The sequence below is a fragment of the Epinephelus lanceolatus genome, chromosome 23 (genome assembly GCF_041903045.1).
Source record: "Epinephelus lanceolatus isolate andai-2023 chromosome 23, ASM4190304v1, whole genome shotgun sequence".
NCBI lineage: Eukaryota > Metazoa > Chordata > Actinopteri > Perciformes > Serranidae > Epinephelus > Epinephelus lanceolatus.
Window position 1 is genome coordinate 12,248,028 of NC_135756.1, and position 16,339 is coordinate 12,264,366.

The 16,339-nt window shown below is 41.3% G+C and overlaps 1 protein-coding gene across 5 annotated transcripts in view; it reads left to right on the forward strand.

The window, feature by feature from the left end:
* anks1b (ankyrin repeat and sterile alpha motif domain containing 1B) overlaps positions 1–16,339 on the forward strand; it is a 355,962-nt gene that overhangs the window by 207,164 nt on the left and 132,459 nt on the right. For all 5 annotated transcript variants that reach the window (XM_033615279.2, XM_033615280.2, XM_078165475.1 and 2 more), the window contains one exon: positions 6,014–6,150. In XM_033615279.2, the coding sequence (XP_033471170.1) occupies positions 6,014–6,150 (137 nt within the window). The remainder of the gene's footprint in view (positions 1–6,013; positions 6,151–16,339) is intronic.

A 16,339-nucleotide genomic window follows, 5' to 3' on the forward strand; every position in this document is an offset into this window, starting at 1 on the left:
GAATCTGAATCATAGATAAGCTCTTGATATCACACATAGCTCCTTTAACTCTCTAACCCTGTTATAGTTGTATCCTTTTTGTTACAGTTGCTCAGTATTGGATCAAATTTGAGGCATTGTGTTGTGAGCTAAGCTGTAATTTTTCACTCTGACATAGAAGGGAACATGTGAGGGTAGCTACATCCACACACACACACTCACACACTCTTAGATTCAGTATACATATGAAATGCTACTTGTCAGAGCAGCATAGAGGCAGAACTGACAGCCTGAAGAACACTTCTGAAATTGACAGTTTTGTCTTGTTAGGCGGGTGGGAAGAGGACAGCCGATTCAAACGTTTGCTCGCACCAAGCATCCACTTAGAGACACTCTTACTGTACACACTGCTGCAAGCCTGCATTAACAAGCTGTGGAGCTGGCCTCAAATGTACACAGAGATACATTTGTGTAAAGCTCTGTATCGCACTTTGTACCAGAACCACACACTGTACTGTACTGTATGCTTGGCACGCAGGGAAAATCTGAATCCTGTGACACCCGTTATGGCATTTCAAAGTTTCACATTTTCCCACAGGCCATGTCTCGCAACACACACACATGACCCTGAACATATGGCTGTAAACTGTTTGGGTGTAATACCCTACAGTTATCGCATCTGTGTTCTCATGCATGTGCCATGTATATACGCACCTTTATATGCATACTCATACACAAACACACATCCCCTTTGGCAAGGAGGGCTTAGAGTGTTTCCCAGGAGTGAGCTCAAGGCAGATCTGAAGGAAGCACACTCACAAACACGCACACACACATTTCACATCCATCATCAAAGCCTCAGTGTTGACAGGCTTATTTACTCAATAGGACAAAACCTCAATCTCTGCCTATATATATCTCTCTGTTGCATCCTTCCTTTCTTCTCTCTTTCTGTCATTTTTCCTGTTTTTGTTTTATCTATTTACGCCCACATCCAATCACTGATTCAGCTCCAGGCAGCTCTTTATGATGTGTGTCTATTTGTGTGTGTGTGTTTGCAGCTATGTGCTCTTGCACAACCCTAAGCAAGTACCTCTGCACATCCATGCACGCACACATGAAGACACGCATTGATAGATGTGAGAGCACGCTGTGAAGCTGTGTCACTTTCCCTGAAGGACTGGTATGTGTATGTGCTTGTGATTGTGTGTCTCTGCGTCTGCAGCCAGACTGTCGAAATTCAAAATAAACATATGATGGAAGATGGTGGCAAATTCTGCAGAAGGAGCAGACACTTTTGATTGTGATTTACACAACCTTCATGATTGAGCTGTAAGAATTTAAACAGATGAAGTTATTGTGTTAGAGAAAGGGTCTCCTGTTGAAGGAAATATGAGGATTTAATTAAGTTTCAATGAAGTTGTGAGGCTCATTTTTGGTAATTAAAGATTGCTTCTATGCTGTTGCATCTTTAAATGTGCATCATGAGGCATAACACTGGGCAAACCTTGGTCTTTTCTCTCTCTCTCATCTGAGTGTTTTGTATTGCTAGTGTTTTCTCAAGGTTATGATTCCAGTAATCTCCAGTAAACTCCACTCCACTTTCTGTTGCGAAGAGGACCTACTCTTCTTGCTGGGTTTTTCTACATCAATTTATTTTTGTTTTATTCACATAATTAACCCCCCAAAAGTTTGTGTTTCGTGCCCAGCATTTACACGGAATAAGTGAAGGCTGTATTTTCCTCGAATTTACTAACATTATCCGACAGATATGATGTCAGGGCCCCACTGATATATTAATAATAGTACATTAAAATGTATATACTAGTAATAGGCTGCCACATAGTGACTGCTTAGACTGTTGAAAGTGAAAAATGTCCCAACTGCGTGCTGCCATCCATTTAATCATCTTTTGACTTTTCGCTCCTCTGATGGATTTGAACTTGTTCTTTCTCCAAATGGGTCTCCATGCTGTGAGCAAGATGAGCCTCCTGAATATGCACTGAAAATGCTGTCAAAACTTCAAAATTACCAATGCAGCCTACATAATTCCTCACTGGGAAAGAGGCAGGAAAAAATAAAAAAGCTTGTAAAAATGAAATACGGCCTCAAATCAGATTTGTCAATTCATAGGGGACTAAATTATCACATGCCCTTGATGACTGGTGAAATATGGTGGGTGATTTGTGATGGAATTTTTACTTGACAAATTATGGACATGGTAGATTTGCATGTGATTAGTATTATAGACAATCTCTGCAATTATTACAAATCACTAGGGGTCCCCAGGTAATAGTAGTCCCGTCTGAATAGGGCTTAGGTCAAACATATTTCCTAGAAAATGTCTGTAATGAACTGTACCTAAAATGCTACCTGGAAGTCCTTTAAAATACTCATGTGCTTAAATAAATGCTTATCAAAGACACACCTCAAAGCTGCAAGCAAACAACAAATAAAAGCTAAAATGTAATATAACAACAGCTAAGATCAGACCTAACATTGACTGCATAGACATGCTTCAAAGACAGGTGTCCAAATGCTGTGGTCCAGAGAGCAAAGCAATTTGAATCTTGGCTGACAAGTCAGTGGCATGAAGTAAATCAGACAAAATGATCCCCCAACAACAAATGAGCAGATAATCACAAATTTCATAAACAGTTGAGAACAGTGTTGTAGTAACCTGGTGTGAGTTTATAGTTTACGGTGGAAAATGTGTGTATTTTTTGACCCATTATTTTCCCACAAGCATCGATTATTTCATGATGACCAAAGTATTTCTATTTCTAAGACTCCAGCTATGGCCCTGCTACTATCCTGTTTTTCTAAAAGTGATTTTAAAAAGTGAAAAAATGTCGACCTCTTTGTCCACATCCATCACTGAGTGGAATTATGCTACTGTATAAATGGAAAACCAAAATAATTTATTTAAACTAAAATAATGAGATGAATAAAAACATTGACAAAATGAAGTTTGTGTAAAAAGTCTGCTTTTTGAAAATAATTAAAATAAATGGGAGATTCTCCGTCCAGTCGCATTTTTAAAAAAAAAATCATCGATAAGCAAATGTACACAGTATGCTAACTGTCAACTGTTGTATCACAGTATACCTTGAAACTGCTATATCCCTGCAACCCTACTCTCAACATGGAGGTGGCTAGCAGCTAACAGCATGAAGTGGGGGGACCACAGGGTGGGCGTTACGTTTTCATGACGCCACCATTGTTGTTAATAAGCTGTAACCAAAGTATGAGTGCAGTGCAGATCAGTAATGATGAGCTAGTGGGATACACACAGAGGGACTCACATGCACTAACACAGTGGTTCCCAACTGGTCCAGCCACGGCATCCAGATTTCTCTTTAGTCACTTGTTCAAGGTTCACACAGTTTAATACATACAGCGCCAAACTTGCGTTTGACCATGTCATCGAGCTAGTTTGCAGTCCAGTCAGAATAGACCCGTGACCCACTTTTGGACCGTGACCCACCAGTTGGGAACCACTGCACTAAAATGAACGTGCAGCCAGACCGTCCACCACAAAGAATGGAGAAGCTCGAATTCCAGCACACATAGAGGTGTGATTTCATTGTCTGCTGAGGATGCCATTACTCCACTACATCTTTACATTGCAAGTAGGTGTTTGCTGCTGTATTAATGATCTGAATATTATATGCAACTCCTTTAAAATTCACTTCCTCCTCAGCATCCTAATCATCCTGACAAGTGAGATGTAAAGGTGCTCCCATCTCATTTAATTACAGGATCATTATTGGTGTCATCATCTAAAACATCATCAGCAGCCCCACTTTTTTTCTCCTGTGTGGCTTTGTTCTTTTTGAATAGGTGACAAAGATTTGTGGGAGTTGTGAAAAATCACACCTTCAACTACATTCAAAGTTAAAACAGCAAGAAATGCTGTTTTTAATTTCCAGTTTATGGTTTAAAATGTGATAATGAATCATTCATATACTGCATCTTTAAGCAACAATTTCTCAGCTGCAAATATGTGACTACGCTGTTACTGATAGTGATGTCATCCTGTGTGTGTGTGTGTGTGTGTGTGTGTGTGTGTGTGTGTGTGTGTGTGTCCTGGCTGGGTCTCACCATAATTGGATGATATTCTGCTGTCTGATAGGACCCATGTAGGCAGGTGGCAGCTGACAGAAAGCCACTGCTGTGTGCGTGTGTGTGTGTGTGTGTGTGTGTGTGTGTGTGTGTGTGTGTGTGTGTGTGTGTGTGTGTACGCGTGTGCATGTGTCAGCAACTTTGACAACAGTATTTTAAGAAAAGTGTGTTGCTCTGTGTTTTGTGTCTCCTCCAGTTGATTAAGACAGATGCCTTCTCCCTCTGAAATTTAACTCGGGCTACTTCAGCAGTTCCCTCTCCTTTCTTCTCCTCTTCCTTTCTTCTTCTCTCCTTCTTGTTTTTTTTTTCCAACCCTCTGTTAAGTGATCATACGCTGGGGAAATTAGTTCCGACACTCGGTTCTGCACTCAGCCGTACACACAAAACCGAGACAGCCATCAAACTGCACTGGGCAGCCGTCATATTTTCCTGGTTGCTGCAGACGCTTGTCAATTTAGAAAATGCTCTCTCCTCCTGCTCTCTCACTTCTCTCTGATTGCACCATTAGGTGGGCGACACATTAGGTGTTGAACTAAACCCTCCTTTTCATTTCTCATTTTACCCAAAATTGCACTAACGAGTCATTTTTCTGCCAATATAACATAAAAGTTTGTTGGCTGCCGCAGCTTTACAGTCATCCTAAATCTTCTGTCTTCATAACTGAAGCAACTGGGAGAAGTTTCAAAAAGATAATTAGGATGTAGCACAAAGCACACTAGCTTCAGAACAGGGATTATGCTGCAAAAGCTCTTCCGAGTTCTTGTACATTTGGAACTCATAAACAGATTTCCAACTGTTTCATTTGTTTTGAGATACCTGAAATGAAACTGGTAGTGATCCGGCATCTTATGTACTCCCTTGTGGGAGTGGGCAGTAAAACAATTATGTATGATATATTAATAGATTTTTAAGCAAGATATAAATTTAGACAACACCATTTATATCGATATAGGGTCAAGTTGCATTACATGGCGTATATCAGTGTGCATCTCTCCTCTCTCACACTCTCTGCACAACTCCGCCCCACTCATTCACTCACAAGCTGAAACCATTTCCCTCAGTGGAAACAAAGCTTTTATTTACTTTAATTTCACAGATAACAAACAATTGATTGTGGACACAATAAAGCCTGCACAAAAATGTCATTTTTAGTCTTGTGTGTGATTTATCCTGGCTTCATATGAGCAGAGGAAATCTCTGCTTGTTGCTAGACTAATTTGTACAATGTAAAATGCCATAGGCTTGTGCTAATAACGTTAGCATGTTGTATGTGTTTGGAAAATGTGTTTAGTATATGACAGTCGTTTTGTCGGTGAACCTCGTGAGCTGTAATGAAGCCGAATTTTATAACGTTACCTTTGTGACATGATGCTGTTGTCCCTGGCTGTATACGAGTAGAGGAAAAGTCTGCTACCTGCTAGGCTAATATATTCAAAGTAAAATGCCATAGGCTTGTGCTAAAAACATTAGCATGTTGTATTTGTGGGGAAAATGTGTCCAGATAAAGACAAGTGTTTGTCTGTGAATGCTGCGAGTTATAGTAAAGCCGATTTGTGTACTTGTGTTTGAAATTGTCTCTACTAAGCCATGTTTAATGTGTGTTTAATGTGTGTTTTGAATCAACCCCAACAGCACTTCACAGAAACCCCACTAGTCAGCTTGTAAATACTGAGGTATGAATTCATGTCCATATCGCCTAGCCCTACTCCCTTGGTCAAGTCATGGTAGGACTATGATCACCAAATTGGACATGGTGACCATCTTAAAAGAAGCAAGTGGCGTTCAGTGTGATCCTGACATTAGCATGAATGCTCTGGGTCTGGTGTATACTGGCAGTTATTGCAACACAAAACACATTACTGTAATGAGGAAAATAAAAAACAAATCTCTGTCCCTCCCTCTCTCCAAGGTCACTTGTCCCATGTAACGGTGAGTGAGGGGGAGCCTGGTAACCATAGCAACTGCTCAACAGGCCCCACTCCAGACTGCTCCCCTCCCTCCCCCGACACGGCCCTGAAGAACATAGAGAGAGTCATCCGCCCACAGGTGAGTGCACACACACACACACACACACACACACACACTAATGAATGTGTTGCAGAGGCACCTGATGCATTATTGAACATCACAGTATCCACCTACAAGAAGCTGAAACACCTGCACCCACCCCCACACACACACAATGGTAAACATCTCTGTCTGTTTCTCCCTCTGATTGTTTCTCTCGGTTTCATTTCATCTGTCTCCGTCTGTTAGTCACTCTCACAGTCGATTGGAGTTTAGAATATCTGAGCATCCTGAACAACATATCCTGGTTTCAGAAACCCAGATGAGCCCCCGTCCTGGCTCTGAGAGCTTGACTGTGCTTGTTGGTTTACTGTGAAAGGAACTGTATTATCTGTGGATGTAAACACAAACAACCTCCCGATCAATGTGTATGGGCCTTTACACTCCAGGGGTGTGATGATGAATAAACAACACAAAATGCGAAATACATGCCAGAATATATTTCGCATCAGAACAATCTATACCGGCAGTGACTCAGATTTGCTACAGTCGCAACACTTGTTCTATAAAAGGTTCAAAAAGGTTCGCACCACTCATTCTTCAGAAAAAATGAGGGATTCAACATGACCCTGTGAGGCGTCACACTTATTAAATTCAGTTTCTTTTTAGTGAAATGCTCCGAGTGGATTTTGGTTCCCTTGGGTAAACACTGATGCAGTGTATATTTCTAGGGCTTTTATTGTGAAAGGTAAGAATGGAGGGAGTGGATCTGTTTGCGCTTCTTTTGTGAAGGTTAAAGTAGCGATGTCTGCCTGCATGGTTGGGACTACAGAGCCTCTGTGTTGTTGTTTTATATGCTTCATTGGTATATTCCAGGGTGCTGACAAATACAAACAATCAACAGGTCTATGACGCTGCGACATGACGTCTGTTTTTGCACAAGATAATAAACCAGCAACGAGGTGGACAACACATTTTTAAGAAGAATGAGGAAGAAGGTACGATGGTGACATGTAGCCATTGTGACAGTTCAAACAAAGACACATTAAATACAGCTTTTCCCGCTTTAATAACTTTCCCTTTTGTGCTCACTTCGTCTCCACTGAAGTGTCTCAGTACAATTGCAGCTCCTGAAAGGACGAGACCATGAGTAGGTTCACGTTAACTACTACAGACATTAACTGTTTTCAAATATAAAATTGCTTGTGTGTCAATTTTTAATTGCCAATATTTTATATTTATAGTGTGACAGTGTCGGATGTTTATATTTAACGTTGCTCAAGTTTCAATTAATGAGGTCAACATATATAAAAGTAATCCCTGTCAGCAAAATCCTCAGGCCGGGAAATGTAGTCTTAGTTTACAGTGGTGTTAATTTCTCCCTGATTTCAGAAAAGTTTCCATCTGGAATATGTCTGTGTCTTAAGATTTTGGTTTAGAAGATTTTATTGGTGATCTCTCATGGTAGGAAGTGTTGCTTTTCTTTGTCACAGTCATTTCCCAGCTGCAGTTATGTTGCAGGGGTACCAAGATAAAGAAGGCCCAAAAACAATGACCAATCAGAGCAGACTGGTCCAGCACAAACAGTATGAGAAGAAAGTTTTCAAACATTATAAACATGTTCTCATAGAAGCCTTAAATACAAGTATGAACCTGAAAATTAGCAAAATAGATCCCCTTTAATGTCTATCAGTACCATTATATCAACATTTCCTTTATTCTAAAGCTTGTTGTAACGCTCTGTTTCTTTAGTAACAGACTTTTACAGCAACAACTGCATACATTGATAATGCGTCAGTGATCAGTCAGTGAATAACTTCAAACCAACACTCAGTTATTCAAATGCAACAACACATCAAGCTTATTAGTGACTTAGATTAATTTAGTCCTTTCACTTGTCATAGGGAAGATAGTATCAGACACACGAGCTCAGCACCAGCGTTTTGCACCTTGATAATTAAAGTCAGTTGTTTTCTCGGCCTACAGATGATGCCTGACATAAGACTGACAAAATTATTCTCCTGAACTGCCTGTGTAGTCTAGTGATGAATCATAAAATATTTGCTTTACTGAGAATAAAGCACGTAGGGTGAGATAATTATCTTGTAAATCAATCAGTCAATAGCTTTTTTCCTCAAGAATTTCCTCAAATCAAGTGTTCTCTTCTTCTTCAAGATGAAGACATTTTTCCCCTTTTAAAGCTATTACTCAGAAATGTAGCATTATGGGCTCATAATGAGACTAAATGGCTTGCCGAGATAGACAGCTCCTCACAGCCCCTGCCTACAGCGCTCTGTCTGAACGTCCTTTACTCACCTCAACATCTTCTTTTCCTCCCTCGTTTCCCGACCTCACCTTCTCTCCCGTCACCCCCCCTCATCATGGGTCTATCTTTGGCATGTTAACTAATGTGTGTAGAGGGATCACATGCGGCGCTCAGCATGCCTCCGCTCGACTTGAAGCACACATAATCAAGGAGCACCAGAGTTCACTTTTATAGTGTCTAATTAATTCTGTAGAATTCATTTCATTTCATTTTAGTGCTCCCACTGGCTATTTCATCAGAGCACACTGTACTCAGGCACACAGAAACACACATGACTTTTACAGCATGTATAGAAGAGTCTGGCACAGCATAGTCCCCCCTGTGTTCACTCTTAGAATATTAATGTGGGGCTTACAGAGGGTGTTTGCTGCAAATATATGAATTAAATTTCACTGCTGTGATACAGTGTAAGGATGATTTGATCAGATGGTTTACTGCCATCTCACAAACAGTTATATAACACTATATTAAATCATATCTAGAAATAGAAATTTCTCAAAGAGGTTGCTTTGGACAAAACTGAATAATACATCTGATGGAGGTCTCTTTAGGGATCTTGATATTAAAATTTCCAAGAGCTACAGTAATGCCTACACTACAGTACACACACAATTGTTGATTTAATTACTCTGTTTTATGCTGTCATTTATATTATTACTATTCAGTGTTGTTGCCGTATCTTCATCTACTGCATATCACAAAGGTAAAAGTGAAGAATGTATAATATAGATCTCAGTGTCTCTACTTTGTACTGAACTAATTTTCTATATTTTTATATCACATATACAGTGTGTGCCTTTTCTTTTTACCAGTTATTTTATATAGTAGATGTAAGTAGATGAAGCAGTCCTCATCAATTCTCCCATCAAACTGTGGCTGAAACTGCTTCCACACAGCCATACCTGCTGCTATGGTCCAAGGCTGAGATGACAGGCATATGCTCCAATGGACGTCAGTGGCATAAGTGCAAGTTAGCTTTATTAGGTACACCTTGCTAGTACCAGGTTGGACTCCTTTTGCTTTCAGAACTGCCTTAATTCTTTGTGACATAGATTCAACAAGGTGCTGGAAACATTCCTCAGAGATTTGGGTCCATATTGACATGATGACATCACACAGCTCTGGTGACTGTGGAGGCCATTGGAGTACAGTGAACTCATTGTCATGTTCAAGAAACCAGTTTGAGATGATTTGAGCTTTGTGACATGGTGCATTATCCTGCTGGAAGTAGCCATCAGAAGATGGGTACACTGTGGTCATAAAGGGATGGACACGGTCAGCAACAATACTCAGGTAGGCTGTGGGGTTTAAACCATGCTCAGTTGGTACTAAGGGGCCCAAAGTGTGCCAAGAAAATATCCCCCACACCATTACACCACCACCAGCAGCCTGAACTGTTGATACAAGGCAGGATGGATCCATGCTTTCATGTTGTTTACACCAAATTCTGACCCTACCATCTGAATGTGGCAGCAGAAATCCAGACTCATCAGACCAGGCAATGTTTTCCAATCTTCTATTGTCCAGTTTTGATGAGCCTGTGTGAACTGTAGCCTCAGTTTCCTGTTGTTAGCTGACAGGATTGGCACCTGGTGTGGTCTTCTGCTGCTTCAAGGTTCAGCGTGTTGTTGGTTCAGACATGGTATTCTGCAGACCTTGGTTGTAAGAAGTGGTTATTTGAGTTACTGTTGCCTTTCTATCATCTATTGACACTAACCAATGCCAGGCAGCTATCGCCAGAAATTGATCATAGGGAACTGCGCAACAGAGCAAAATCTGTGCATGTTCATGTAGGCGGCGACTACTTCAAACCCCTACCGCTGTGTTGAAATGAAATGACTGGAGGCAGGGAGTTACCATGTGGCGGTGTGAAAGCAGCTTAAATCTTACATTTCTTTAAATGTATTATTTGACAGTGTAATGTTACACTTATGTATTGCAGATCCAGACGTTTTTCTTCAATAGACAAGACTTACTTGCCCATGTGGTGTCACTCTCTTTAAATATAAACAAAATAAGAATTGCAGACGGGTGTGAGACTCAGTCAAACTCAGTTATTTTCTACTTTGCACATTTTTTGCAGTGTGTAAACCTCCCTCCCTCTGTGACAAGGCTCCCCAAGGCTGTTGCTGTAAATAAAAAATGTGTTCTGAGTAATTTTGCTCTTTAAATCCGGGTTTAAAGGAAATTATTCAGCTTGCGTGGTGCTAATGCTGCTGCAGCATTGACCACAAGCCAGTTGCTGATAAAAAAACATGTGATCACTTCGTAAAGGCGTGAAGAGATCACACAGGCTATGTTGACTGAAATCCATGGGCTTAACGTTTGTGTTGTTTTTATTTATTAATCGTTTGCTTCTTGTCCAGACTGTCAGCTGGACATGTTAGATCTCCGCAAGCTCTTGATCGCACCCATGGGCAGATGGGATGTGAAACACAGAAGGAATGAGGGAATAATCAAATGGATGAAAAGAAGCAGAAAGAGGGTATGCAGAGAGGACAGAGATGCATGCTGCATCATGGGGTTATCAGTTTTGTACCTGCAGCCTCAGTGTCCTACATTGAATAATACGGCAGTAGCTCAGTCCATAGAGACTTGGGTTGGGAACCGGAGTTCAAGTCCCCGTCCGGACCAAATATGGAGCATGGATTAGTAGCTGGAGAGGTGCCAGTTCACCTCCTGGGCACTGCCGAGGTGCCCTTGAGCACCGAACCCCCTAACTGCTCGGGGCGCCGGACCAAGGCAGCCCCCTCACTCTGACATCTCTCCACTTTGTGCATGTATAGGTCCTGTTTGTGCATGTGTGTGTCTTTCGGACCTGTGTGTTAATGACAAAAGAGTGAAAAACATTAGACACACACTTTAAATCTATACATTGCCTCTCTTGTACTTCTGTTATTATGAGGACCGATTTGCATTTTAGACCTTTACCTGCCAAGACCTTTTACCCTCAGATGGTCGACTCTTCTTCTAAATACAGTTTGAGAATTGATTAAGGCTGCATTAACATCCACATTAGCATGGTGCCAGAAGAAGCAGCCTCTGTATTCAATTCAGAAAGACCATAGAGAGCCAAAGTCCCTCCCCTACCATTGTCCCCCATGGGCCATTATTTTGGAGAAAAGAATGTATGATAGTCAACGGCAAGAGTCACATAATTTCTTGATTCCGTTTGAATTGTGCCATAAATTACACATTTTATTTTTGTCAATTTAAAAAGACAATTTTCCAAGTGAAGAAGCTCATGGCCATAGATGAGGGTTGGGACGTAGATTGACTGATATATCGAGAGCTTTGCCTTGCCGTTCAGCACCCCTTTACCAACATCACCTGATGCAACACTTTAGTCACTGCTGATGCCTCTTCAAGCCGCTTGTCCATCTCACACTCCATTTTACCTTCACTAACGCAGTACTGTGCATATTTTTTACTGAAATAAGGTCCCATGGTCCACTGGAAGGGGAGGGACTTGGCCTCTATATTGCAAAATCCCCTTGTGTGTGTTTTTTTTTGTTGTTGTTGTTTTTCCCCATCTGAACTCAGCCTTGGTTAAACTCTTGCTTTCAGAGGTCTGAATGATTGAAAGACATATGATGGTGAAAGGGTAAGGCTGGCAATCGTCAATATTTTTGTTATCGTCAACAAATTCCTTGAAAAGACAACCATAATGAATCAGTTGTCTATTAATGCGTTCTATCTTTTCCCGTCTGTCTATGGCACTCATTTGTTCTTACTGTATGTAAATCTTTGAAATGGGTCGCAAAATCACTCAGCTGCCAGTTAATTAAATACACCTAGCTAAAACTAATGCAGTCTAATACAACAGTCCGACAGTGAATCCTACTTTCATGAAGGTTATAATGTTTAGTCTTTGTTGAAACAGTTTTAGAGAGGTGCAGAGTCAACTTTATTATCATTTGGAGGAGATAGTTTATGATGCTGTTGAATTTTATTGTGTTTCTAATATTGAATGTATCCCCCCTGATATAAATATTAGAAAAACCTATCTGAGTATAACACAATACGATTCATCTGCTCCATAAACTACATCCTCCCTAAAGTTAGAATTTATTGCAGGGTTGTTGTAGCTCTGCACTGCACTATTTAGCAAACCTTAAAAAACAGGAGTAAATTGTTTAACTGTTGACTACAAGCAATCATAGTATCACTAGATGTATTCATTAGGATGAGAAGCAAAGGAATACATTACAGTGAATGTCCTGTGTGTGCACGTGTGTGTGAGAGAGATCCAGTAATAGAACAGCTTCTCTGTTTGTCAATGCTTTCCAAGTGTGACTTCACGCCATATGAATGTGTATCTATAGTGTATATATACACATTGCACACATTTAGATCGACTGCAACACATGACACATCGGGCCTCATGCAGCAACATTCTCTTCAATTAATAAGAGAAGTCAACTCCAGATGCACCAAACAGTCTTCACCATCCAAATTTGCTCTTATCCAGGGGTGTTGAAACCCACTTGATCATAAGTTGGAGGTGCATGGCCAGTTGTTTATTAGCATGGGAAACGCCCAAAGGTGTGGACTAGAGTCACATGACTTGGACTTAAGTCACAAATTTGATGACAGGACTCGATAAAAGGAAAATAGACTTGCCACTGGACTTGTATTTCAACACCAATGACTCCTGACTTCACCTGAAGGACTTGGGAACTTCTCAGTCTTGGCTTGGGACTTGCCTTTCTTGCTTGAGTCCAGAGACTTGAGACAGTTATGACTTGTAAAACAACACCTTGGTCCTGCCTCTGGTAATGCCCCAGAAACACTACATAAGGGCAGGTGTTGTGCTGTGTGCACGTCCTGGAGAGGTGATCTGGAGATCTGGAGAGGTGCCACCAAAAAATGGCTGTAAGAGGAGGTAGCACTTCTGCAGCAGTAACATCGACTTACTGTCAAATAAACTTAAAGTAAACATGATTTTCCAGAGTGACAGCACTGGCGTTACAGGAAAATTAAAAACCCAGCGGTGGCAGAACATTTGTGGTGCTTTCAATGCTCTGTCAGCAGAGGAAAGCACAGTAATTGAAATAGGAAGAAAAAGGTTTGACATGAAAATGTTTTGCCTAAGTTGAGGCACCAGAGTCTTGCACAAATCTAAAAGCACTGCTGGTGGCATCTGTCTCCACAGCCAGTCAAATAGATCTGTGTGATTTCTAAAAATGTTTTCTGTGTAAAACCTGGATGGCCACACTAAGAGCATTAAAGGGATAGTGCACCCAAAAACGAAAATTCAGCGATTATCTACTCACCCTCATGCTGAGGAACGCTCTGGTGAAGTTTTAGAGTCCTCACATCCCTTGCGGAGATCGGCAGGGGGAGCGGCTAGCACACCTAATGGCAGACGGTGCCTCAGACTAACGTCCAAGAACACAAATTTGAAACCACAAAATATCTTCAACATGCTCATCCGTAGTGATCCAAGTGTCCTGAAGCCCCGACATAAAAAGTTGTTTCAAAAAACATCATATAAACTCTGTTTTAGCCTCACTGTAGCCTGTAGCTCTGACTGCTTCTCTGTGCTCCGCGCTCACGTGTGCGCGCTCAGGGTGATCGGTGATCTCTGAAGAGTAGCAGTCTCGTCAGTACTGATGTCCAGATTCTCAAGTGCAGGCATCGCCAATTCCCAGTCTGAGCAGCAAAGACTTTCCTCATCCATTGGCATTGCTTTGCATTTGAAACAACTACACCACCAGGTTTCCAGTGCTTGACTCCGGTATTCTGCGGCTGGCTGAGGGTTAGGCTCATGAGCTGCGGCGGCTGCTTCGTCCAGTAGCCTGAGTTCTGCATCCGTATACTCGGGCTCAAACAAATACGGCTCAACAAAGAAATGCTGTTCCTCCTCAATTTCAATGTCTTCAGACATTTTGGGCTGTCCTTTGCTAAAAGACTGTAGTGCAAATTATCTTTCAGCTACTGTGGTTACTGTTGTCTCCCCCTGCGGTGCACGTGTCACGTGATGTAAACACGGGTAAGCAAAGCTCATGCTTCCGCTGGTCTCGCGCAAGCGCGTACACGTGAACGCGGAGCACAGAGAAGCAGTCAGAGCTACAGGCTACAGTGAGGCTAAAAACAGAGTTCATATGACGTTTTTCGAAACAACTTTTTATGTCGGGCCTTCAGGACACTTGGATCACTACGGATGAGCATGTTGGAGATATTTTGTGGTTTCAATTTTGTGTTCTTGGACGTTAGTCTGGGGCACCGTCTGCCATTAGGTCATAGGGGTCATTTAGGTATGGCGAGGTATGGCAGCTGCCATACCTTGGAATCGGGAGAAAAAAAAAGAGAGAGGTTCTGTAGTCATCTTACTTGTAAGTGTCCTTCATATTTGTTGCAAGTGATCAGATGTGATATGTTAGATAGTCCGAGGCGCACTGGCGGGTTGTTTTCATTGTATTGCACTTAAATAGGTCAATAATATGCTCATCAGTGAATACGAGTGTTATTGAATCAAATTGTTCGCCACTTCGCTCCTCAGCGAGTTATGAGTTATGTGAATTATCTGTGTGTTGTAAAAGCATTTTGCTTTGCTGCTGTAGACAGCCTGTCTAAATGATGTCTTGAAGCCTGTCTGATTGTATGTGGGGTTTTTTTCTTCATGTCGGCATGTTAAGCTTGTATTTTTGGTCTCTGGAGACACTCCAATAAATTCGCCTATGCAGTATTGTACCAAATTGGCCTTTGTTTTACTGTGTTTCATACACTGGATCCCTTGGTTATCTTCTAGAAATGAGCTTGTAATTAATTTATTTTCTTTATTTTCTGTGAAGTCCGCTCGCTGTCCGTGGTGCTGAAATATGTGCCGAAATAGGTCCGATGTTTTAACTGCTCTCACCAAGTCGTGCATTACATGCGGACATGAGGTATTATGAATGTGAGAAACAGCTTCAACAGCTTTGAAACAGTTTTCAATAGCATAGTATGCACTTCTGACAGGTCAAAGACCAAAGTGAAGTTTTATATAAGTTCATATTTTTGAAACTCCATCATCAGTAGCTCTGTGACGTCATGTCATATTGCCATACCTTAGCTTTTGCTGAAACGACGCCCCTGCATTAGGTGTGCTAGCCTCTCCCCCCGCCGATCTCCCCAAGGGATGTGAGGACTCTAAAACTTGACCAGAGCCTTCCTCAGCATAAGGGTGAGTAGATAATGGCTGAATTTTCATTTTTGGGTGCACTAACCCTTTAAGCGAGCCATTCAGAAACTGAACGCATGTAATATCAATCAAGGGTTTTATTGTCTTAATTGGGATACTGGACCAATAGTAATTCTTTCTCCTACGTATAACAACGCTCCTCAAATGCTCCTCAATTTAAAACTTGTCTCCTTGTGTTGGACAGTTTGTGGACTGTGAAAACAAGATGTATTTTGCTCTTGACTTTTTGTAAAATGTTCTTTTACCTAAGAGAAAGGCAAAATTACCAAAACATTAGTGAATCCCAGCAATCAGTGGCCACTAAAAAAGTAAGAACACATTGTGGATGTGGACAAAAATAAGAGGCAGTGTGTTTTTATATGACTCCTTGCTTGAGGCGCATTGTTACATATGTATGAACACATACAAGAATGTACACAGTGACAATCTGGTAACGCAGATAGCTTTCCAGCCACATGCACACACTCAGACATACTCCAGTGGAGCGCAGATAAGGCAGGCTAACTGGTTTCTGATGCTCTACAGTGGCACAGAGATGGTAGATACTTCTCTCATACAGAGGTTGAGAGGATGCAGACACACGCACACAAAGCACTAAACGGTAAATGTAGAGAATAGGACACAGCTGTCACGTAGGAGTGTGTGTAAGAGCTTTAAGAGACAGGCTCGCATCCAGTTTATTGAAGGATCTTTTTGAGAAAAATGCATGACTTATT